Consider the following 24,768-nt stretch of genomic DNA (forward strand, 5'->3'; position numbering starts at 1 on the left):
ACAGGTGTGGCTTTGCTGGGAAAGATGTGCCACTCCACAGAATCTCTGTCAGCAGTGGAAGTAAGTCCCAACGGTAACAGTGTTCTCACCCTGGTTCACGAACTCGGACACAGGTACGAACACAAATTATTTGTTTTGTTTTACTCGCCGTATTTCAAGCTTCCCCCAACCCCCTTCCACTCTCTACCCTCTCCCCCTCCCTTTGCCCCCGACGATCATTTTGCGAATCTAAGCGTATGATTTTTTTTCTCCATCCGATTCTAACGAAAATGGCGGTTAGGTAGAGAGATAAAGGGTAGCTTTGAACACGAACAAGAGCTGTTTTGATCCGATTTTTCTTGGTTATTTCTCGCGATAGACTGAGTACCTCTTGTTATGTCATAATAATTTCTTTTTGCGATCGTCATAACAATATATATGACGGGAATAATCGGCAATCATTTCATACAACAGCCTTGGTGCCAAACACGATGGTGACCATAACACGTGTGGTTCCGACTCCATGAAAATAATGGATGCGGTGCGATCGCAGAACTCTCCACTCAACTTTAAGTTCTCGAGCTGTTCCAGAACCTACTTCAGAAACTTCCTGCAAACTCTGCATGAGTAAGTTATCACTCTTCTTGGTTTCCATGGAAATCGACTGCATTGCACATCGTTGCCAAGCAAAATGTGCATTACGTTTACATTTGTTGAATGGTTGTATTGACAGTTTTCGTTTACATTATTTGTTTTCGTCTTCTTTCTTCTTTTTTTTCATTTTCATTACTTTATTGTCCCATCGCTGGGAAATTTCTCGTAGTAGAAAGCAAGTAGAGCGCTCGAAAACAGAAATGTTGTCATGTGCATTGCAGTAGCGTAACCGGTAGCTGTCTCTCTGCGGCCAACACGGTGACGCCAGTACTGAACGCCCCACAGATCGGAGAGCGTTACGATCCCGATACCGTCTGCAGGATGACAGCCGGTGACCACTCCTACTTAGGAAGAGTGAGTATTTTTCAGTATCATCATCATCATCATCATCATCATCATCATCATCGGCATCATCATCATCATCATCATCATCGTCGTCGTCATCATCATCAGTGGCATCAGCATCAGCAGCGACATTAGCGTCGTCAAGGTCGTCGTCATCTGCATCTTCAGCATCATCGGTAGCCGCAGCAGCAGCAGCAGCAGCAACAACACCAAAACACCACCACCACCACCACCACCACCAACAACAACAACAACAACACCAACACCAACACCAACACCAACAACAACAACATTATCATATATGCACAGTACGAGGGTCTTGAGCTATACCATTGTTGATCTGTGTGCAGACATTCTACGGACCGCAAGGATCCCTGGACTACAGTGACGTGTGCACTGCCATCTGGTGCCTGAGTGACGCCCCTAACTACATCAGCGTGGTGGGAACTGACGGCTTCCCCTGTGGAAGTGGCAAGGTGAATACGACGATTGACTCTTTATTATGCATGTGTCTGCAGGATTCTGGTGTTTTTATTCTTGTGTCACTTTTATTTTTGATTTGTTGAAATCCCACCTTGTGAGAAAATCTTGCAATTTGAAAAAGCGTTTCAGAATCTCTCTGGTACCTGATAAACATAGGCCATCTATATCAGTTTCGCACTCTGGATTTCAGACGTGTTCTCTTGGATTGTGCATGGACTCAGCAACTGCGTCAACGAGTGTGTCGGGTAAGTTGGCCGCAAACGTCCTTTGGGTCCGAGCGTTGATAGTTTGTTGAAAATCAGCACTGCGTGTATTAGTTTACAGCAAAATCTGTTCTGTTTAGACTAAACTAATGGAAGCTTTCTTGAGATAAAGACAAACAGTGTAACTCATACAAATACAGCAAAAAACAGTTCAGTATATATATATATTTCTTGCATTAGTAAATGACAATGTGTCATTAAAGGCCCTCTGTGCCTCGAGAAAACAGTTCGCCCCACTAGTGCCTTTTACGAAATTAATTCTGAAACAAATGCTATTGTGCACAGAGAGCATCCAGGCTGTTTATGGTTGGTAATCAACCTCAATGATGACTTTAAACTAATCACTGTCTCAAATGAGGACGAAAGTCGCTTGTTCATCAGTGCCAGTTCTTGTTATTCTCGCAGGTGCCAGAAAACTGGTTCCGAATGCATTTAGAGCGCTTAATTCTCTTTGTGTATCTGATTCAAAATCTCTGTCTCACCAGACACATGCACCTTTGGAAATGCCCCGTCTTACGCCAAAGTCTACGAGGGAAAGAGCTGCGAGGAGCTGATAACAGCCACAGACCAGCATCTCTGTTACCAAAGCTTTATACGCAAAGACTGCTGCGCCAGCTGCGAAGCCGCTAAAACGGGCATTGCAAGTAAGAACCTGACACATGCACATAGATATGCCTACACATGCATCAATTTACTCGCAAAGACTCGGAGAACATATTATCATGTTTGTGCGCGCGAGAATTTTCAGACAAATTAACATACTCATGTAAAGATATATAATTGTACATGTACGCACGTACACACGAACACGCGTACCGGCAAATACACACACACACACACACACACACACACACACACACACACACACACACACACACACACACACACACACACACACACACACACACACACACATATATCGTAGGATACTTGTGCTACGAGCAGTTTCACTTATTGGAGGATTTAATTCTTGACCAACATTATTGTCCTTCACCTTTTGTGTCACATGTCTTAACCCATACGCCCACGTGTGGGTTCATACAATAATTTGTGTTCTCGCACACAATTATTAGTTGTTGTTATTGTTGTTGTTGTTGTTGTTGTTACTGTTTTGTTTTAGTCGATTTTAAAGGAGGTTACTCCCCTTAGTCTCGGTATAAGCATAGCTTGTTGTGTGGTCCCAAGTTTATCTTTTGTCTCCTATGCAGCTCCATATTATCAAAATAAATTCATGTTCAAACCACATGTTTACTGGTGTACAGGTTGTGAGTATGGCGATCAAGCTTCTTGGTGTTCTACATTATCCGCCAATGCCTGTTCCTATAATAAAGAAGTCTGCTGCGGAACCTGCCAGGATCAACAATCTGCGACAACCGCGGCGCCAGCACCTGCAACAACCGCGGCGCCAGCACCTGCAACCGGAACCAGCTCTGACACAACAGGTACCTCCATTAAAATTGTTTCTGGGTTATTAAAAATATCCTGCGTGTTTAATTACACTATCTTTTTTCCGATTGAACGACACAACATTTGTATAACTGTATAGTCACTGAAGTATTGGTAATTTTCTGACTGACAATCTCACATTGTTTTACTTATATTTTGGTATTTGTTGATGACAAACCCCCGATACACAGACAAGACCTTGAAAGGGAATTCGTATTAACGCCAATTTCCAAAGTCGTTCACGCATGCACGCACGCACGCACGCATGCACGCACGCACGCACACGCACACACACACACACACACACACACACACACATACTTGTTTTCCCCTCGTTATTGTGACCATTGGCCGGCCCCATCGTTGTTTTGACAGTGCCTGCTGAAGTGACCGTTTGACCAATAGATAAGAAATTCCACATCAAGCTTATTTAAATTGGCCAAAAGTGAATGTGCATAATTACACTCACATACACTCAATATTTCAATAAACTGAAACACCGCCTGCATTGTGTTGACAAAGATGATACACACGATACACACTTGTGTGTGAACGTTGTTTTGACCGGGGTATACATGTTTTCCCCTCGTTATTGTGACCATTGGCCGGTCCCATCGTTGTTTTGACAGTGCCTGCTGAAGTGACCGTTTGACCAATAGATAAGAAATTCCACATCAAGCTTATTTAAATTGGCCAAAAGTGAATGTGCATAATTACACTCACATGCACTCAATATTTCAATAAACTGAAACACCGCCTGCATTGTGTTGACAAAGATGATACACACTCGTGTGTGAACGTTGTTTTGACCGGGGTATACATGTTTTCCCCTCGTTATTGTGACTATTGGCCAGTTCCATCGTTGTTTTGACAGTGCCGGTTGAAATGACCGTTTGACCAATAGATAACAAAATTCCACATCAAGCTCATTTAAATTGGCCAAAAGTGAATGTGCATAATTACACTCACATACACTCAGTATTTCAATAAACTGAAACACCGCCTGCATTGTGTTGACAAAGATGATACACACGATACACACTCGTGTGTGAACGTTGTTTTGACCTGGGTATGCATTGTATTGACTTTCCGTGGTAGTGTGATATTGTATATATATGATATAAGGTAGTGTGCCTTTACATTTTAACTTGCTCCTTTCAAAACCTTCTATTGGCACTTAGACCAAAGAATCACAAAGCCTTTTTTTATGTGTACGAAACAGCTAAACAAAACGTGTAGCTTACTTTGCAGTGCATAATCATGAAGCTTTTTAAAATGAAGTTTAATTATCATATTTGAAGGTGGTGGATACTATAAGTGTTATCAGGGACCTATATTAGAATCAGTCTGTCAGTTACGTTTTTTTTTTCCTTCTTGTAATGAAAGGTATTTTTATGATGGCGCTCAGTTCCCTTGCGTTTGTTCATCGACATTTTAAGATACCTTCACATTTGAAATTGCATTTTATTTTATTTACTTTGACTTCCATTCATTTAATGATGGGCTTGTTTAGCATAATTGCTTTTGTATACACATGCATTTTACAGTCTGTGTGTTCAGTTGTAGAAACAATTTCTCTTCTTGAGACAATAATAGCTTTTTGTTAACTTTCGGAGTAAGGATTTGAATGATTTTCCCTGTGGCGATTATGTCCATGCAATCTGCAATCCTGTGATCACACATCCACATACAAACACAATCAGTCAAATCATAACAATAAGCATGTTTTGCAAAATAACGTTTGCTAGTTTTTATTCCTTTTCAATGGCATGCAACAAAACGGTGACATTTGCTTTTTGCAGACATTTAAAAAGCAGTGAATTTATACTGTTATAGCTTACAACCAGGCTATAACAGTGATTGAATGTTGCCCCAGTTGACAAAGGAACAGGAAATAGAATGCATGTACAACTTCTCGTCTCAAACTAAAATAAAGAAGAAAAACAAATCTGAATATCTTGTTAAAGAGAACAGAGAAAAAAAGTGTATTTTGTACCTTCAAAACCTCTTAAACAGCGCTTACATTAGATTTAAGAATTCAGTGAACTTAACGTATAACAACGATTGAATAACTCTGCCCAACATGACAAAGAAAAAAAGACAGATTTATTTCTCTCAAACAAAACCTTCAAACCTGTTGAAAAATAGGCTATTGCCTCCACCATCATTGTTCTGACCGCGCATAATAAACTGAACTTTTGACCAATGTCCAACAAAATTCAAATTAAGCTAAATCAAACACACTCTAAATAAATAATTAAATATGAAACTGCTCATGATTAAAAATAATGAAAACACATAATGCACACCCGGTGTATAACATTGTTCTGAAAGGAACAATACACGGCTTTGACTTTCTTTAAACTTATAAGTGGGCCTAATGCGTTCATGATAATAATGCAATATAACACAGTAAGGTAGTCTCGAGTCATATGATTACATATTTGTAACATGGAAAATAAACCAATGTTAAAATACTGTGAGGCATGAGAATTGGCATATATATATATACTAGAATGAATACCCGCTTCGCCGGGTAGCCGGCTTCGCCGGGAAGAAGTACTTAGAGCCGTCCGAACTATGGACCCGCCAAGCTTAGGTCCCTCCCAGATTCGTGGAATGGGAACAGCACGAAAATGATTCAGTGGCCATAATGCCATTCCTGACCATATCGAGTCCCATCCTTGTCGACGAATGTAACCGTGTTAATCACCTTTGGAGGCGAACTCCACTCAAACAGGACTGAGCAAGTTATGGCTTCTCAAAGGAAGGCCAGTACATAAAATTACACAAAAGCCGCCAGACCACATCACAAACAGAACTGAAGAATGCACAGGTGTTGATTACATAGAGACACACACACTTACACACACACACACACAAACACAGAGAAGCCGTATCTATAGAGAGATAGATGACAGTGTATTTTTCGCGTGGCTATAAATTGATTCGACCTTTGCACTTTTACAGTGAGGATAATTTACGGGTCCAATTTACGTTCTGTACACTGCGTTGACCTTCTAAAAATAGGTAACAGTAACAGAACGCCGGGAATATCCGAAGACGCTCAGCGCAGTGGACAGCGCAGTGTAGTAACTTACAACTGAACGGGAAAGCCACACGAAGGAAGGGAGATAAACGCCAAACACTGGAGAAGATAAGGAAGAGTTACTTATAATGGTGAAATGAACCCAAAAACGAAAATGAGTTCAGCGCTGCGCGCTGAGAGCACGTGTTGAAATATCTCATCGATGATATTGTGTCCGGGGTGTAGCTGAATACGGTGTCCAAATTTGAAAAAGATCCACCGAGAACTTTGGCGTTGTGATGTGGTGTAGCGGCTATGGTGTGTCGGTATGGGGGCCCGGGTAAGCTGAGGTGGAACCAAAATAGCTGAGGTGGAACCAAAATCGGTTCCGCGCTGCGCGCTGAGAGCACGTGTTGAAATATCGACCAGGTTGTGTCGTGTCCCGGGTTTACCTGAATATGCCCACCAAATTTGAAGCAGATCCATCGAGAACTTTGGCCGTGCATCGCGCACAGATACACAGACAGATACACAGACAGATACACAGACACACAGACACTAGTCGTATATATATATAGATATATATACAGATTATTTAAAACACTCCACTGAATAGTCCACACAATCAAAACAACTAGCAGCATCTTTAGTAAGGTCTATGCTTTTTCAATTGCAACAAATGAAAAATATACTTTTGTTTCTAACAGAAAGTAAGAAAACTGCCAATTTATCCTTTGTATTATAGCTTCCAACAAACGTATAGCGACGATTGAATAATTTTGCCCCAGGTGACAAAGAAACATACAATAAAACTATTTTCCAACTTCTTGTCTCTCAAACAAAATTGAAAAAGCAAATCTTCAAACATCCTGTTAAAATAGGCCATTTGCCTCCACCATCGTTGTTTTGACAGCACATGCTGAAGTGACCTTTTGACCGATGCCCATGAAATACCAAATTAAGCTGATCTAAAGAGCCAAAAGTAAATGTACCATAAATACACTTTATATACACTCAAAATCTTTCTTTATTCTTTATTTCTTTATTTGGTGTTTAACGTCGTTTTCAACCACGCAGGTTATATCGCGACGGGGAAAGGGGGGGAGAAGGGATAGAGCACTTAAAATCGAAATCAATCATTACATGTGAAACACCACTATCATTGTGTTGACATTGAAATGTCACACACGATGACCCAGTGTTTATGATACGTTATGATTGTTTTGACTTTCCTACTAGCGGACCGTATGGTAGTTTGTGGTCACGATAATAAATAATGATGATCACACGATGACCCAGTGTTTATGATACGTTATGATTGTTTTGACTTTCCTACTAGCGGACCTTATGGTAGTTTGTGGTCACGATAATAAATAATAATGATAATAAAGTTAAAACGGCTATGCCTACGATGCCTTCGGGCCTTGTTTTTGGCCGATTTGAGCGAAATTGCTGTTATATATTGCTCAGCCAACCTTAATTAGAGCAATCCTTACCCTTGTTATCCCAAAGAAGTACTGTACGCCCCCTGCGGGTTAGGGGGAAGGATTTACCCGATGCTCCCCAGCATGTCGTAAGAGGCGACTAACGGATTCTGTTTCTCTCTCAATAAAATGTCACACACGATGACAAAGTGCATATGACACTTTGATTGTTTTGACTTTCCTAATAGCGGACCTTATCTTTACTTTATTTGGTGTTTAACGTCGTTTTCAACCGTTCAACGTTATATCGCGACGGGGAAAGGGGGGGGGGGGGGGGGGATGATGGGATAGAGCCACTTGTTAATTGTTTCTTGTTCACAAAAGCACTACCAGAGCTGGACTCCAAGTTTAACATTGGCGAACGACAAGAAGAAGAAGACAAAAGCACTAATAAAAAAATTGCTCCAGGGGCTAGCAACGTAGTACAATATATGACCTTACTGGGAGAATGCAAGTTTCTAGTACAAAGGACTTAACATTTCTTACATACTGCTTGACTAAAATCTTTACAAACATTGACTATATTCTATACAAGAAACACTTAACAAGGGTAAAAGGAGAAACAGAATCCGTTAGTTGCCTCTTACGACATGCTGGGGAGCATCGGGTAAATTCTTCCCCCTAACCCGCGGGGGGTAGCGGACCTTATGGTAGTCTGTGTTCATGATAATAAATAATGATAATACAGTTAAACAAGGGCAAAGCCACAAAGAATATGACTCACTTGCTTATATTTTGTTTTGTTTTGCTGATGTAATCACATGCATTTTATAAGTGTTCATAGGTTTCATAACCAAGACGAGTTTTTATCATGAAAGCTTCCATTATTTGAAAAGTTTTGAGTGTTCAATAGGTGGTCAGTTGTCAATACATATATAGCCTCGTTTTTGCTATGCAAATGAATTAAAAATAGCCAACTGCCTCCACCATCATTGTTTTGACCGCATATTAAACTGACCTTTGGATCAGTGCTAAGAAAGGTCACATCTAGCTTATTCAAAATGCCAAAAATGATTTGCATAAACACATACTAAATAAATCATTTAACATAAAACACAACCACCAGTGTGCTCATAGTCAAAATTAATAAAAACAAATAAAGATAAATGTGTAAATCATTGTCCAGTACAGCTCAAGACACAAACCTGCACTAGATATATATCCACTTAGTGGTAGTGATCAGCAACAACATTGGAAAGATGATCAGTAGCTGAAAAGCTGAACATTATTTAGTTTCGCTGATTTCTTTGCAAAGCAGTAATCCTGTTTCGTACATGTATAGTTCTTGACGTGTAGCCAGGTACGAATTATCAGAGTCTCTTCAGCCTGAAGGCACTTCTGGATATCCTCTTTTCTTGGCAGCACTTGCGTGGCGATATATTTTAACAAATGAGCCTCCACTGCCTTCACCTCCTCCTCCAACCACAGTCGACATGGCTGGCTTGAACCTTTGTGGACACAGATATCACAAGACCTATTACCGGAGATACAAAGGTTAAATATGTTATCGGATTAAAACTTTATAAGGAACAATCATGCCAACTCAATATGAGCGCCGGGTAGTCTGGTGGTCTAGGCCGACAACTCGTGATCTCAGTGTCTCTATTTCGAATCTTGATTGGGCATGGACATTTATTTTCCCGAGTCAACATTTGTTCTGATTCTTCTTCGTGGCACTAAAGCTAGTACACTAAAACTGTCACATTTTCACTGTCAATCTTAGTGCTGCTTACATTTTGGTTGTTCAATGTAAGTTAGATATAGTACCTCCTCTTTTTTCCAATTCCTGGGACTCCCGTCCCCGCCTCTAATACACGGAAGTGTATGTGGGCGTAATCCATCAATTACAAAAGATTTCAAATCTAAATTAAAACCGGAATTACAGACCCTGTACACATTCATTTTCAAAGCATGGGACAGAAGCCACGAATGGGCATGAGAAGTGGCAGGTCAGTTAGCCATTGCACTTGTTAACTGATCCACTTATTTATTCATTTTTAAATAATTATACAATTTACTGCTTAGTTTTGAATCAAGAAAACTGAGCGACAGCAGAAGGCCATTTTGATATGTTAAAGCACGTACGGATTTGAACTGCTCTTTGACAAAATGCCGCTCCTAGTTAGATTAACAGTTAACTCGTTATGAACACAGACCTGTTTACATCCTGCATTAAAACCAGTCATAAAAACACTCTCCAGAAGCTACCTTTTTTTTTTGTGGACCGGCTCGTTCATTTTATTTAAAGATTTTCTTTAAAGTTTTTCAATTCAAAGAACTGTGATCTTTGCTATATTGGAGAAAGATTAATGGAGATCACTTTTAGACTCAAAAAGACTTTCAAATTCCGGCAACAGCACAAGTCACTGACCGTAGCAAGAGATAATGTCGAAGCACAGACATACTGGTCAAATAAACTCGATGCGAAGCAGGCTCATGTTTTGCCAAACACAATTTGTTTGTTTCCATGTTCATTTGTGTACTGCATTTTGTAAATAAACTAATGCTGCGTCTAACCTCGGGACACGTTCGCTTGGTTCGCGGACGAACGACTGCAGTGACTCATGACTGACTAGCTTTGTTGTTGCACTGATCTCAATTCGATCACCAAAATGCAAGTGATTCGCTCTTCTTAGACTTCGCCAGACACTGCCACTTGACTTGATAGTTTTGCCGATATTCCTGTACAACTTGAGCTTTTTTGGTTGGCATTTTGTCCCCAGAGAGATCGGCCTTACGCTTACGACCCATGTCGATCGGACCGAATGCACAAAAACCACGCGTTGACCGACAAATACCTTGTTTTTGCACATGCGCAGACAAGGCTGTTCCGGTCGGCCTTGAGCTAAAAGGGTTTCCGGGAAATCAAAATCCCGGTGACTACTAGTACTACAATTTCGACTTTAAATTTTCACACACGGAAATGGTTCTCGTGACCGGAATTTCCGGTAGATTTCCGTAATACCGGAATTTAGACCCTAAATCCGTAATAATTCCGGGAGGGTAAACAGGTCTGTGAACATACTCTATGTTTCCTTCCAAGTGCTTTAGAGAAGGGTATTACCGTACTCAAAAACACAATAACTATACGCTCCTAGTTAGATTAACAGTTAACACGTTATGAACAGGCTCTATTTTTCCTTCCAAGTGCTTCAGAGAAGGATATTACCTTACTCAAAAACACAATAACTATCTAGTTTACTGGTTTTGTTCTACTTTAAAGGAATAACTTTTGTGTGGATTGAGTCAGCTCCTTAAAGCTCAGTTCACAAAGAGAAAGAAGAGGTATAAATACAATGATTATGTTTCCACTCACTGTTGCGCGTTGCCTTTGATTTGAGCTTCTTTGGTTTGGAATGGCTCCACTGTTCAGGTAGGTACTCATTGTCAGTTGAACCTTGGGGAAAAAAAAAGATGATAGATTTTCTCAGCTGGCTTATCTTTATTTCAAATCATTTGATAGATTATGCAAAATAGCAAAAAAAGAACAACAGCTAAAAGACATATGCTTTTAAATATCAATTTCGTTGTCAAATAACTAAACACAAGAGTTTCCACTATGGAATGCGGCCATTCAACAACTAGGTAATGGGCGCTTAGTTAATCGTCCGTACATGACGCCAGCATTTCTTTATTTGGTGTTTAACGTCGTTTTCAACCACGAAGGTTATATCGCGACGAGGGAAAGGGGGAGATGGGATAGGGGAAAGGGTGGAGATGGGAGGGAGCCACTTGTTAAGTGTTTCTTGTTCACAAAAGCACTAATAAAAAAATTGCTCCAGGGGCTTGCAACGTAGTACAATATATGACCTTACTGGGAGAATGCAAGTTTCCAGTACAAAGGACTAAACATTTCTTACATACTGCTTGACTAAAATCTTTACAAACATTGACTATATTCTATACAAGAACCACTTAACAAGGGTTAAAGGAGAAACAGAATCCGTTAGTCGCCTCATACGACATGCGGGGTGCAGAGAAATAAGGATGTGGAAAAGAAGACTTTTGGTAAGTGAAATAAAGGTGATGGATCCAGTCAGGTAGAAATAAGACAACAAGAAAAGAATTGGAAAACTGCAGGGAATAGTAGGGAGAGTTTTCTTGGAAGGAAATATAGGTGAAAGGACTGGTAAGGCAGAAATAAGACAAAAGAAGAGAAGAAACAGAACCGTTAGTCGCCTCTTACGACATGCTGGGTAGCATCGGGTAAATTCTTTCTAGTCCCAACCAATATGGGACTCCCCCTAACCCGCGGGGGGGTGACGCCAGCATGTTTCTAAATTAATTTATATGCAATAAAGCTTACTTTCGTTAGATGACGCTGAAGGAGAAGTGATCTGTGTGAATACACTGCATCTTGTGTTCATCATTGCCACACCAACAGGAGAGAATGTCCAGGAGGAAGGGGGCTCGCCTGGGGACATAATAAAATTATAATTAATTATTTATTGTATTAATTATGTTATGTTCAAAATAAATAAACGTGTGTTCGGTGTTATGAGTGTACAGGAATGAACTATTCTTCAAAGGTACAAATACATTTCAGATGTAAGACAATCAAATGCATCAACGAATGCAGTTCTACCCCTCATCCTTAACCCCCACCCACCCCCCAACATTGACGCCGTAAAAAAACACCTCCGACAAGCGTGTTGGACACAAACAACTCTGTGAGTTAAATTCAAGCTGTTCCCACTCGAACACAGGAACCCCCTGACCTTCATCCATCTCCAGTCGCGCCCCCATGGAAAATTGGTTGACTAAGGAGAAAGATATATACTGAACTGTTTGAGCATGCACTGCTGTCAGCAGCACACCGTTGAAACTTCCTTTGGATTTCTGGTGCTTCCTCATCATCAGCAGAATCTGACAAATACAAAAACATGAATAACCCTTGTGATATTACCTCATTTTTTGTTTGTTTGTTTGCTTAACGCCCAGCCGACCATGAAGGGCCATATCAGGGCGGTGCTGCTTTGACATATAACGTGCGCCACACACAAGACAGAAGTCGCAGCACAGGCTTCATGTCTCACCCAGTCACATTATTCTGACACCGGACCAACCAGTCCTAGCACTAACCCCATAATGCCAGACGCCAGGCGGAGCAGCCACTAGATTGCCAATTTTAAAGTCTTAGGTATGACCCGGCCGGGGTTCGAACCCACAACCTCCCGATCAAGGGGCGGACGCCTTACCACTAGGCCAACCGTGCCGGTCATATTACCTCATGCCAGGGTGACAAGTTTACACTAAATAAGTAAAGAGTGGTTGAGTGGTGCTCTGAAAATGATCTCGAGCTAAACGTTCTTAAAACAAAAGAAGTCGTTATCGACCCTCGACGAAAGAAAGACCCCATCTTGCCCCTTGAAATAAATGGGGAAGCTGTAGAACAGGTCTCTTCATTCAAATTTCTCGGCACACTGATCTCTGAAGACCTGAAATGGGACGGGAACACCACGTCCATCATTAAGAAGTGCCAGCAGCGGCTGCACTTCCTGAGACAGTTGCGCAAGTTCCGTATGTCACAGCAAATCATGGCGCAGTTCTATCGCGCAGTCGTTGAGAGCACCCTGTGTTTTTCTATCACGGTCTGGTATGGCAGCACCACTGAGAAAGAGAAACAGCTACTGGAGAGCATTGTGCGGACAGCCTCCAAAATCGCGGGCTGTGACTTCCCTTCCGTTGCCTCTATCTTTGAGTTGCGCTCAGGTCGAAAAGCAGGAAAGATTGTTCGCGACCCCTCCCACCCGGCAAACCACTTCTTCGAGCCTCTTCCATCTGGTAGGCGCTACAGAGCTTTGAAAGCCAGAACTAGTCGCTTTCGCTCTAGCTTCATCCCCCATGCTGTACTGACAACTCCTGTAGTGAAGACGTTGTAATATACTGTAGTTATAGGATTGGGGGGGGGGGGGGTTCTTTTGTTACTTAGTCCTTTCACTGCATTCCATTACTGTTCTCATAACTTGTGATAGTGGAAATATGTGCAATGTGGAATGGTCCTTATTTTTTAGGTGCTGGAGTAGTTCTGTGATGGTAGTAGTTTTGTGCAATGCGACTCTAAGTTCAGGTGCTTGAGTGGATCTGTGATAGTCTGTTAATACTGTTGTTTTAAACTGTCTAGATCATGATTATATAATTTTATGTGATGATCTGACTAAATGATAATAATTACATGTACTACTTACTTTTAAATGGATTATAAATTTTAGGTATTGTTCTAGTATTCACTAATGTTGTATTGATATTACTGGCACCCCTTTTAAACTGATATGGTTTTTACGTTTACAAGGCGACGATGTGAATTTGTGATGTAGATATGTGGCTGGTTATGTGTGAGAATGTAAATAATTGTGTGTGTGTGTGTGTGTGTGTGTGTCTGTCTGTGCGTGCGTGTGTGTGTGTGTGTGTGTGTGTGTGTGAGTTGTGTCTGTGTGTGCATGACAGTGTAATGTACGTATGTATGCATGCATGGTGATGTGTGTCTGCATATGTGTCTGGTTGGTTTTTATTTTATTTTTACCGTGCCGTGCCAAGATGAAATCCTTTTGCAAAATTGGTGAATAAATATCTTGTATCTTGTATCTTGTAAATGTATTCACTTTTACATGGAATGGCAGCTACAAATAAGAAATTAAATCTACTATGTTACTTTGTGGGAGTGAGGAGGGGGGGGGGGGGGGGGGGGGGAGAGAGAAAGAAAAGTCATGTTTGCAACTACAAACTTAAGAGACTTTCAGACACTGAACAGCGACATCGCCATTCAAATATGTCCTGTCCCCACTCCAACACCATGTAGATGGGATGGATTCAGCCCATATTGTCACTTACTGTCACCTACTGCAGTGGAGCGCTGCGGACTTAAATTAAGGGCCCCTCCTGTTTTTGAACACCAGGAGCTATCTAGTTTGCTGTTAGGTAGGCACCGGCTCATCTTTCCTGCTTCCTTACTTTCTTTTACTATCAACATTCTGTTCACAGTTGTTATTTCTGCCAAAGTGACCAATCGCATTTGTTTTTATCCGAAACTGGGAGTGCTTGCAGTACTGTAGTTGATAGCATGCGTACACAGAAGAAGAAGACTTACTGTCAGGTGCAGCTGTAGCAGGACAAGGTTGATGCATAGGCGGAGAGGGCTGGTTATGTGGCGGTGCCAAAGAGTCTTTTGTTGCGAACCTTCCTGATGCAGATCGTTCTGGAATAGGGCTGTGACCCTTTTCAACAAATTCTGTAAATAATAGTTACAATATGATAGAATAGATAAAATCCTAGATCGCAAGTACAAAAGTTTATGTAGTAAGTACCGTAGTATTAATGTTTGCTTTATTGTGTAATGCAAATTAATGTTACAGTAAAACCTGAGTCTAGCGGACCCTTATTGTAACGGCCACCTGCTACATTCGGACAGTTTATCATGGCACGAACACGATTTCAACAATAACTAACCTTTAACGGGCGGACACCTGCCACTTACGGACGCGGACACGATTTTTCGGACCGTAGGAAGTGTAAACACTGTCACAAACGGACACAACGTACATAAAAACGCAACTTCGAAAACTCGACTGTTATGCAGACAGTGCTCGGCAGCCGTAGCCGTAGCACAAATCGTTGTTGATTGGTTGTCCTGTCCCTTTTCTGACCAATCAGTGGCTTGTTTAGATGGAGACCCACTTTCGCTCACTCACTTTCGCTTCGCTCACTCGCTCACTTTCGCTTTTCCGCATTGTGGATACAGTCACAACCAAAAGCAACAGTAGACTACTGTGTTTGAAAATGGAATCTCCAGCAGGAAAAAGAAAAGCGTTGACTTTAGAGCAGCGTGTCGCTGCCTTGAAAAAACTAGATAGCGGCCAATCATGCCGAGATGTGGCGAAGGAGATGGGATGTGGTAAAACACAGATCGCGAGGATCAAATCGGAAAAAGAAGACGTGATGATCTCTCTCTCTTTGTAAGCTATCGTTCGAAGGAAACAATAGTTAACACAGCTAAATTTTTGTTCCATGCATTTATGCTGAGACTAGAAAAACTGAATGAAACAAGAGCTGACCCAATTTGGTCGAGACACACTGCGGAATTTCCCGTTGAATGACTGATGAAGAGTCAGCTATTTTTAGCTTTGTGACGTCCGACTTGCGTAAGTTTGAATGCACAGTGTGTGTAGGGAACGGGGTAGGTGGGGGGGGATGTTGTTGTTGTTGTTGTTGTTTGCTACATGTATCATTTGTTTACTCACATTTTCAGTGAGTCTCATGTTCAATCCAATAAATACATACTACAGGACTGACAAAAAGTGTCTTGTTCATTTTACGTGCTCTTTGTAAAATATTGCCCCGGCCCCTCCACCTGTGAAGAAGGGACACCTGTCTAATAGGGACACTATTACCATTCCCCAAGGGTGTCCGTTAGAGACAGGTTTTACTGTAGCACAATATATCACATTGTAGTGTGCATTGAAGTATGAACGTTCTCAATTTAGATTTAAAACAAATACACTTAGTGTACACTACATTGGGGTGTGCACGTAAAAGATCCCACGATTGACAAAAGGGTCTTTCCTGGCAAAATTGTATAGGCATAGATAAAAATGTCCACCAAAATACCCGTGTGACTTGGAATAATAGGCCGTGAAAAGTAGGATATGCGCCGAAATGGCTGCGATCTGCTGGCCGATGTGAATGCGTGATGTATTGTGTAAAAAAATTCCATCTCACACGGCATAAATAAATCCCTGCGCCTTGAATAAAAATTGAAAAGAAAAAAAATCCCTGCGCTTAGAACTGTACCCACGGAATACGCGCGATATAAGCCTCATATTGATTGATTGAAATAAAATTGTATTGGTGGTTCAATGTCACTAGCCACAACAAAGGCGATACCAGAGAGAGGGAGACCGGGATTCAAACCTGTGACTATGAGAGTCAGAGGAACTATATGTAGTCCACGCTGTGTACCGAATGAGCCATCCCAGCCCCCCAATTTAGAAGAAGAAGAAGAGGCAGAAGAAGCAGAAGGAGAAGAAGATGAATTTAAGAATACAAAAAAAAGGTTATTACAATACTAGATTTAGAGATAGTCTAGCTGTGTTCATTTTGTGCAAAAAGAGCAAAGGAATTCATGTTTGTTTGTTTATTTGTTGCTTAACGTCCAGCCGACTACGCAGAGCCATATCAGGACGAGGAAGGGGGGGATGAAGGGGGCCACTTGTCAAGCGATTCCTGTTTACAAATGCACTAACCCATTACTTGTGTCCCAGCAGGCTTTAGTAAAACTAAATTAATACCTACTGGAAGATTACCAGTTTCCAGTATGTTAAAATAGGCTTAACCTATCTACTGCTGGACTTACATCAGAACACTAACAGATTAAACTATACATGAATCGCGAGACAAGCGGCAAGAGAAGAGATTTTTGGAAAAAATACAGGTGAATGAGCAAGAAGACAGAAAAAAGAAAAGAATTCATGAAGAAAAAGAGAGCATGACAGGAAAGAGGAACCAAAAATCTACCTAACAGCAAACTAGAAAGCTCCTGCGGTTCCAAAAACAGGAGGGGCCTTTAATTTCATAACCGCAGTGCCCCACTGCGGGAAAAGGAATTCATGTTCAAAATGTCACACATACCTGCCTCCTCATCCGAGGTGATGGCTTCATCTTCAGCCACTTCCATCTCATCCAGGGTGCAGCGCTGGTGGTCTTGCAGCTTCCCCTTTTCAAGGGCAAGGAGTAATTTGCTGACTTTGGCCAACTGCATCATGTCTGATGGGAGGCGGTAGTACTCGCGGTGTCCCATAAACTGAGCAAGGGCATCCAGCTCGTTGTCCTTCAAACTGACTATCTGGGACAGAGTAGCAACCTGCTTTCGAAGTGAAGTAGATGTGATGAACTGTGGCTCTGCCAACTGCGCTGATGTCACAAACTTTCGAAGCGTGTCAGATCCCCGAATGTGCCCCTCCGACTGAAAGAATGAGCAAGAAAACACAAATTTGTTGGAGCCGCTGACACCAGCATCATCCCTTTTTTGCACAAGCAGTTCCACAGCTGCTTTCACCTGTGCAGTCATGAGAATTGGGACAATTCGGCCACGTTTTCCGATTATCTCAATCCTGGTCAGCTTGTTACATAGGATTTTTTCAAATGTGCTAAGTGATTTGAAGACATCTTTCACACAGTCACAGCACCGTCGGAGGATGCCATTTTGGATGCGTCGTAAGCGAGACTGAGCTTCGACAACATTATTATGCAGTCCGCCGATACCGACAAATAGCCTACCTGGAAGCTTTCGTGGGCACAGAAAATGAGCCAGAGGACTTCGCTGATACTGCCTGGCGCACTTCAGTTCCTGCCATCATTCAGAATTGCCAAATCGAACAATCAAAAAGAGTACGACTGAGGAAGTAACTGGGACATTCTTCGCTGTTCCTTCCAACTGGCAACTCAACTGAACTTGTTAGCCTTTGTTGGTGATCTGTTTCGACCGTATATTTTTGTTCTTTTTTCATTATAAATGCCTTATTTTGTCTGAGAAAAAGAACCAGTTGCTGAAAAAGAATGCACAACTCTGATGCATGTTTTTCAGAGGCAAAAGAACATAGACTGCAGATAGCAAACATATTTCATTGCCTTGGTCATCACAGGAAACTCACAAGTAATGCAGGTCAAACATTTAACAAATCAAATCGCAAAAACAAAATATCTTCAGACAGGGCAACAAATAATCTACTCTATAAAAACTCACCATTTGGGAGTCAACTGAGTGATGGCTGCTTATAGAGTCCTCTGTCACAAGCGCCTGTGGTTCGAAGCTGCAGTCAACTGTAGGAAAGACAGACAGAAAGCGCCTGTGGTTGCATGATGCTTGGGACTTAACCTGTTTTTGAGCTTCATATTTCCCCTTTACGTTGGTTTACAGTTAGAACAGTCTAGTTAACTGTTTTCATATTTGTGTATAATAAATTTGATATGGGAGATTTTACTTCATTCGTACTGAAGCTTGCGTAGAGTCCAGCTAGATCAGCTGTAAGTCCTATTTCATAGACTGGACTGGAGAAAGGCATTATGGTTTGTCTATACATGCGACTCAGTTGCAGTCGCCCTCTTGTTCCTGAATCAAGCTGAAGCCAAATACTGGTTGAACGTCCGTATATATATGTATCGTCTATCGTCAGACTACATCGTCTGTCTTCCGTCTATCGTCTGTCTTCCATCTACCGTCTGTCTTCCGTCTATTGTATGTCTTCCGTCTGTCTTCCATCTATTGTCTGTCTTCCGTCTATCGTCTGTCTTCCATCTACCGTCTGTCTTCCGTCTATTGTATGTCTTCCGTCTGTCTTCCATCTATTGTCTGTCTTCCGTCTATTGTCTGTCTTCCATCTATTGTCTGTCTTCTGTCTATTGTCTGTCTTCCGTCTATCTTCTATCTATCGTCTGTCTTCCATCTATCGTCTGTCTTCCGTCTATTGTCTGTCTTCCGTCTATTGTCTGTCTTCCATCTATCGTCTGTCTTCCGTCTATCGTCTGTCTTCCGTCTATTGTCTGTCTTCGATCTACCATCTGTCTTCCAACTATTGTCTGTCTTCCATCTATCTTCTGTCTATTGTCTGTCTTCCGTCTATCATCAGACTACATCCCAAGAATTCAGCATTTTCTCTAGTGGGTCCTCTATTTTCTCTGTTAACTGTGGGTCAGTCCATTCATCAGATTGGGATCTGCATATATATGAGCGTTGCATAGGCAAAGGCAATATTGCCGATTCATTACAAAGCACTGGAAAGACCGTCTGCTAGACTGCAGCTACTAGTTTTGCAAGGTGTGTTGCAGGAATTGAATTTTTACCAGGGATGTATTTCATAGACGGCAAGAATTTAGTTTTTGTACAAACTATATCGTCTGTCGACCAGTAACAGAAGCAAACCTGACCAGGTATGTGCATGCAAGCACTTAATTCATCCACGGTGATGAAACAGGAAGCATGCTTTATTGTTGTAAATATATATATAGGATATTGAGCAGCTTCCGTTGACATATATGGCCTTATGACCGAAATAGGTCCATGTACATGTGAGACTATCAAATCATAACCCTGAATTCTCCAATGTGTATCAGAATAGCAATTTAACTACATATCTTAGTCATAACTAAACTGTGTTAACTGTAGTGTGATCACCCCTCCAGAAGTATTGCATAACAGTTAGTTAGTCAGGGGTTCCACTGGGTTTTTGCTTTTTGCGTTTGCATACACAACATGACTGAAAAAATGCGTATGAGCCGGGGAAAACGCGTACCATTACAAACTTAATTGGGGGAAAAAACGCGAAGGAGAAGTGTGTTTTTCTCACTACGATTGAGAAGACATGCAGTGTTGGCGTTAACCGGTAATTACCGGTATTTTACCGGTTGAAACGAAAAAATCCCGGAACAAAATTGGCTGCCGTTGATTTTTAGAACTACCGGTCTTTTTTCGCTGGCAAAACTATAAAACCAGTACTCTGAGCTGGATTCTAACTGGTTCCAATGACCAGCCTACCGTTTTTTTCTGGACTGTTTGCTTCATAAAAGTTTGCGTACCGGTTTGAAAAAAGTACTAGCGCCATCACTGGACATGATGATGATAGGTAACTAAAAGAAGTCCCTTCATCAGATTCTGTTCTTTCACTTTCCGACGACAGATCGGTCTGTTTGCGTTTTGCAGTGGCTCTGTACAGGTAATAGGCCTCTAAGCGAGGAACTGAACTATTTGCATGGCGCTAAATGGAAGATATTTCAGCCTGAAAAACAATCACTGTGGGTCAGTCCGATGTAATCAGAGTAGACCCGGACACCCCTGGCCTGTAAACTGAATCGGCAGTGCACCAAACTAATGGCATGTGTGATAAGGCAGACCATTGTTTTGCTGAACACAGCAGGATCAATTATTTATTCTGTGACTCATGACCCCCCCCCCCCCCCCCCCCCAAAGAAATGTAATGCAATCTTCCTCTTCGGTAGAGCTGGTCATTCATAAGGCTATCGCCGGTGGCAGTGACCTAAGGAATAAAGATTCAATTCGGTAGAGCACTGGTACTATGGCCTCTGGCGATAAGTACACGAGTGTTAACAGTGATGAACAAGGCGGGTGGGGAGAATCAGAGGTGGGAGTTCAGGTGCTCTCTTCGTGGCTATTTAGTGTTTTGAGTGCAATTGTAATTTTGCGTGACAAAATGCAACATGTCGGTGAAAATGTGTACGGAGGCTGAAAACTGCGTATACTTTTGTGTGTGCAATAAGTGGAACCCCTGAGTTAGTTCCTTACTTTCTGGTTAAATCTTGCCTTTCAACAAAATAAAAATGGGATTACATTGTACCTGGATGATTGCTGGTGTCATCTGGCAATGGTATGGCAGGTAGACTCTTAGCCAGTGCAGCCTGCACCATTCTTTGGCCGTATGAGAAATGTGGGAAGTACTCCCTTGTTTTAAATCTCTGGCCTCGGCCTCCTGGTTCCACTAGTGACATAATAGAACATTTTATTAGTAAATTTTCATTTGATTAATAATATCATCCTACATACGTGAGAGAGACACTCGTGAGATAATAATCGTTCAAATCACACGTGTGTATATCATGTAAATGAGGTCATGTCAAGCAAGTCTGGCAGGGACCTGTTTTTCCACTGCTTATGATGCCAAAGTCACCGAGACAAACGTCATTATAGAAGAAAAAAGATTGCGCTCGCTAATTACCTTCGATGAATTTTTAGAACTAACACGTCAAGCCACACTTTCAGAGTGACGTTTCTTTGCTTTGACGTAATAGATTGCACGAGGCTTTAGAAGAGATCGAGGTTCCAAAACAAGCGTCTTCAATTTAGCTGCCTCGACTGCAGGACATTTTCAGTAAAATACACGTAAGTACAGTATGTAGGATAAACAGAATACTACATGGCTTGCTGTTTTGTACCAGATTTACACTCGTTGCTTTTTAAAATAGTGAATAGCTCGCTTTTGCTCGCAGTTCAATATTTAAAAAAACAACTCATGAAAATCTGGTACGACACAGCAAGCCATACATAGTATTCTCTATTTATACTTCCCTAACTCACATAAAAGCATGTGTACATTTTTAATTGAGAAGCATTGTCATTCAGGTGTGTCTGATCCAAAGGAGTTGGACTTGGAGTATGATGAGAATGCATTATGTCTTACCACTGACGAGTCTCTGTCAGATGATGAATTGTATGATGCCGAAGAAGGCAGTGAGTTTTCTGACACTGTGACAGTGACATTGCGTCAAAGATGGTAGTGGTCGAGGGGGACCATGGGTTGAATGTCGAGGAGAGAAAAGAAAAAGAGAGCCTATACACTGTTCTATTAGCGGCTATGCTAATTATTTTGTCTGTAATGAACTTAAGTTGATGAGTTTGGGGGAGATACAAAGTACCCGAGCTACTGTAACCGGACTGCCTGGTCTCTGGGAAGAGACAGGGATAAACCATGCACGGAAAAAGTACATCATAGGTTTGAGGGGAAGCAGTAATGTCGTGGACAGGAGAAGAAAACAGAACAAAAAGAGGATGAAGAGAAAAAAAGAGGAACAAAAACGTGTGCGTGTGTATGGGTAAAGTAAAACACAAACAGTAGTTGGTTTTTTTTCAACAGACGGATTTCGTCCCCAGAACGGAAGAATGGCTCCAATACATGATAAGTCCAAAGTCAGTCCAGCTTCGCCCGGTCAAATAACTCTTCACGTCCTGAACACATTTCCCTATTGCTAAGCCTCAGTACCGTAAGGATTTGATGAAAATGACCAGAAAGTGGGTATCTGTGTGTGTCAGACATGACATTTATGGGTTTTATGTTATAAAACATGTATGTAAAGTATACACGTATAATACATGTATGTATTATCATTATGAGTAGTTAATTAATGAAGAAATCATACTGTCATTTTAATTTGTAACTAGTATGCATTAAATTGACAGAAGAAGACTCATCGTGTAAAAAGCAGAATTAATGATTCGCATGCCTGTTGGACCATGATTATGGGGGAGCCGAGTCTCCACTCACTCACGTGCAACAGGTGAAAAGCATGAACATATTTGACGATGCACAGAGCAGAGAGCGACGTGATCGAGTAACCGGACTTTACGGCCACGCCAGGAAGTCGCCGCGTCGGCTGGGTGATGGTGGAACAAAGAGATGAAACTTTCTTTCTTTATTTGGTGTTTAACGTCGTTTTCAACCACGAAGGTTATATCGCGACGGGGGAGATGAAACTAAACTACATTAAGCTTACAATTTCAATGTCAAGCGATTGTCTGCTTCGAGTCCCAGCACTTGTTCTGCCCCTAATTCGTCGATAATATCCCCAAATTTGTCTTTACTGACTGTATCAGCATCACCAGAGATGGTCCCAAAATCTCCGTGAAAAAAAAATCAATACAAATCCATTGCAAACTACCAAAACGTTCACCAAACGAACGAACCGCGGAGCAGCTATGTGCTTGTTTACAAAGGAAGTGACCTAAATGTGGTTTTCAAGCACAGAGAGCGCTTCCGTCCTGTGAGGTCATTCCTAAGTATAGTAACAAAGTCGTGCGGTACAGGACGTGAAGAGTTTTTAATTAAATAAATCGAATTAAAAAAAAAATATAGTCGCACCGTGACTGACTTATTCGGTCTCCCTAATTCAACAGCTACTAGGCCTAAGGCGAGATTGAAATTTGAACATTGGAGCTAGATCTCAACCCGCCTCAGGCTCCTACACATAAATTCAGCAAACAAGCACAGACTGACACAAACAAAACATAGTTATATAATTTATACTGATAAAATCAGTGCTATTCGATCGCTTGTACGCACAGCTAATTTAAGAATCTTTCGGAAGTTAAAAAACCAACATGCATCGTGCCTTCTCAGTATAAGAGTATTTAGATCTGTGCACCACTCACCATAATTTGTTTTAATGTATAAGACTCTTGCATAGTAACCTGTACCAACAACTTGATAAGCCATTGATAATTAATGACTGATCAAGTTCTTGTTAATGTCACTGTCACTGGATTGTGAGCTCTAAATTCCAAAAAACGAGGTTAGCCATTTTGGAATGTCAGAGCCATGTGGCAACAGACCTGAAAGATAAAGTTGAAGGCGCGTCACTATTTCAAAAACAACTCAGTCAACTGTCTTTTCGTCTAAAATGGACAACAAAGTACTATAAATATAATACACACCTGTGTCTGTGGTAATGTAGCGGCTGCGGCGTTCACCCCGCGTGTCGGCGTCAGCCATCGTGTCAAATCACGGTTTCACGCGGCAATCCGCTCTCTCTCGCTCTCTCTCTCAATGTTGTCGCCAGGGGAACCCAAAAAACTACAGTTCTTGTTTTGACCGCAAAACACTAGCCCAACACACTCGCCACACACTCAACCCTGACAAAATTATCATAGTTTGGACAGAACCAATAAAATCAAATCCTTGTGTCACATGGTATATCTTAGGGCGGGAAGCTCGAAAATCGAGGCATCCGTTGTTGTGACGTCAAAACAACGGGGTGCGTCAAAACAATTCGGCTCCATTTTCGGGCCAAAGTCAAAACGACGCGGTCTTAACAAGAACACACACTCACACTCACTCACACACACACACATATCGTAGGATACTTGTGCTACGAGCAGTTACACAACTTGGAGGAATTAATTCTTCTTCTTCTTGGCGTTCGCTGGAGGATTTAATTCTTGACCAACATTATTGTCCTTCTTTAATTCTTGACCAACATTATTGTCCTTCCCCTTTTGTGTCACATGTCTTAACCAATACGCCCACGTGTGCGTCCATACAATAATTTGTGTTCTCGCACAGAATTATTGGTTATGCGTGTTGTTGTTGTTGTTGTTGTTGTTGTTGTTGTTGTTGTTGTTGTTGTTGTTGTTTATTTTTTTAATTTTATTGTTATTTTTTAAATATAGTCGATTTTAAAGGAGGTAACTCCCCTTAGTCTCGGTATAAGCATAGCTTGTTGTGTAGTCCCAAGTTTATCTGTTGTCTCCTATGCCGATCCATATTCTCTGAATAAAACCATGTTCAAACCAAATGTTTACTGCTTTGCA

At 41.4% G+C, this 24,768-nt stretch overlaps 2 protein-coding genes across 5 annotated transcripts in view; one reads left to right on the plus strand and one right to left on the minus strand.

The window, feature by feature from the left end:
* The window catches only part of LOC138956529 (A disintegrin and metalloproteinase with thrombospondin motifs adt-1-like), a 42,086-nt gene that overhangs the window by 13,581 nt on the left and 3,737 nt on the right, over nucleotides 1-24,768 (plus strand). Inside the window, exons 7-13 of the mRNA XM_070327869.1 lie at nucleotides 5-113; nucleotides 454-606; nucleotides 855-987; nucleotides 1,329-1,454; nucleotides 1,652-1,706; nucleotides 2,210-2,368; nucleotides 2,987-3,166. Of these exons, the coding sequence (XP_070183970.1) occupies nucleotides 5-113; nucleotides 454-606; nucleotides 855-987; nucleotides 1,329-1,454; nucleotides 1,652-1,706; nucleotides 2,210-2,368; nucleotides 2,987-3,166 (915 nt within the window). The remainder of the gene's footprint in view (nucleotides 1-4; nucleotides 114-453; nucleotides 607-854; nucleotides 988-1,328; nucleotides 1,455-1,651; nucleotides 1,707-2,209; nucleotides 2,369-2,986; nucleotides 3,167-24,768) is intronic.
* On the minus strand, nucleotides 5,263-24,272 carry LOC138959596 (uncharacterized). 4 transcript variants are annotated; one of them, XM_070331146.1, is made up of 9 exons: nucleotides 23,893-24,271; nucleotides 21,026-21,166; nucleotides 18,421-18,497; nucleotides 17,307-17,640; nucleotides 14,770-14,910; nucleotides 12,468-12,548; nucleotides 11,989-12,096; nucleotides 10,999-11,079; nucleotides 5,263-9,130 (listed from the first exon to the last, which is right to left on the minus strand). In XM_070331146.1, the coding sequence occupies exons 1-9, from the start codon at nucleotides 23,948-23,950 to the stop codon at nucleotides 8,886-8,888; spliced, it is 1,266 nt and encodes a 421-aa protein (XP_070187247.1). In that variant the 5' UTR covers nucleotides 23,951-24,271; the 3' UTR covers nucleotides 5,263-8,885. The 4 variants fall into 4 exon arrangements, with proteins under 4 accessions (XP_070187247.1, XP_070187249.1, XP_070187250.1 ...); XM_070331148.1 differs by lacking the exon at nucleotides 23,893-24,271 and adding an exon at nucleotides 22,956-23,198; XM_070331149.1 differs by lacking the exon at nucleotides 23,893-24,271 and adding an exon at nucleotides 22,731-22,944.

Source organism: Littorina saxatilis, linkage group LG2, assembly GCF_037325665.1.
Source record: "Littorina saxatilis isolate snail1 linkage group LG2, US_GU_Lsax_2.0, whole genome shotgun sequence".
Lineage (NCBI taxonomy): Eukaryota > Metazoa > Mollusca > Gastropoda > Littorinimorpha > Littorinidae > Littorina > Littorina saxatilis.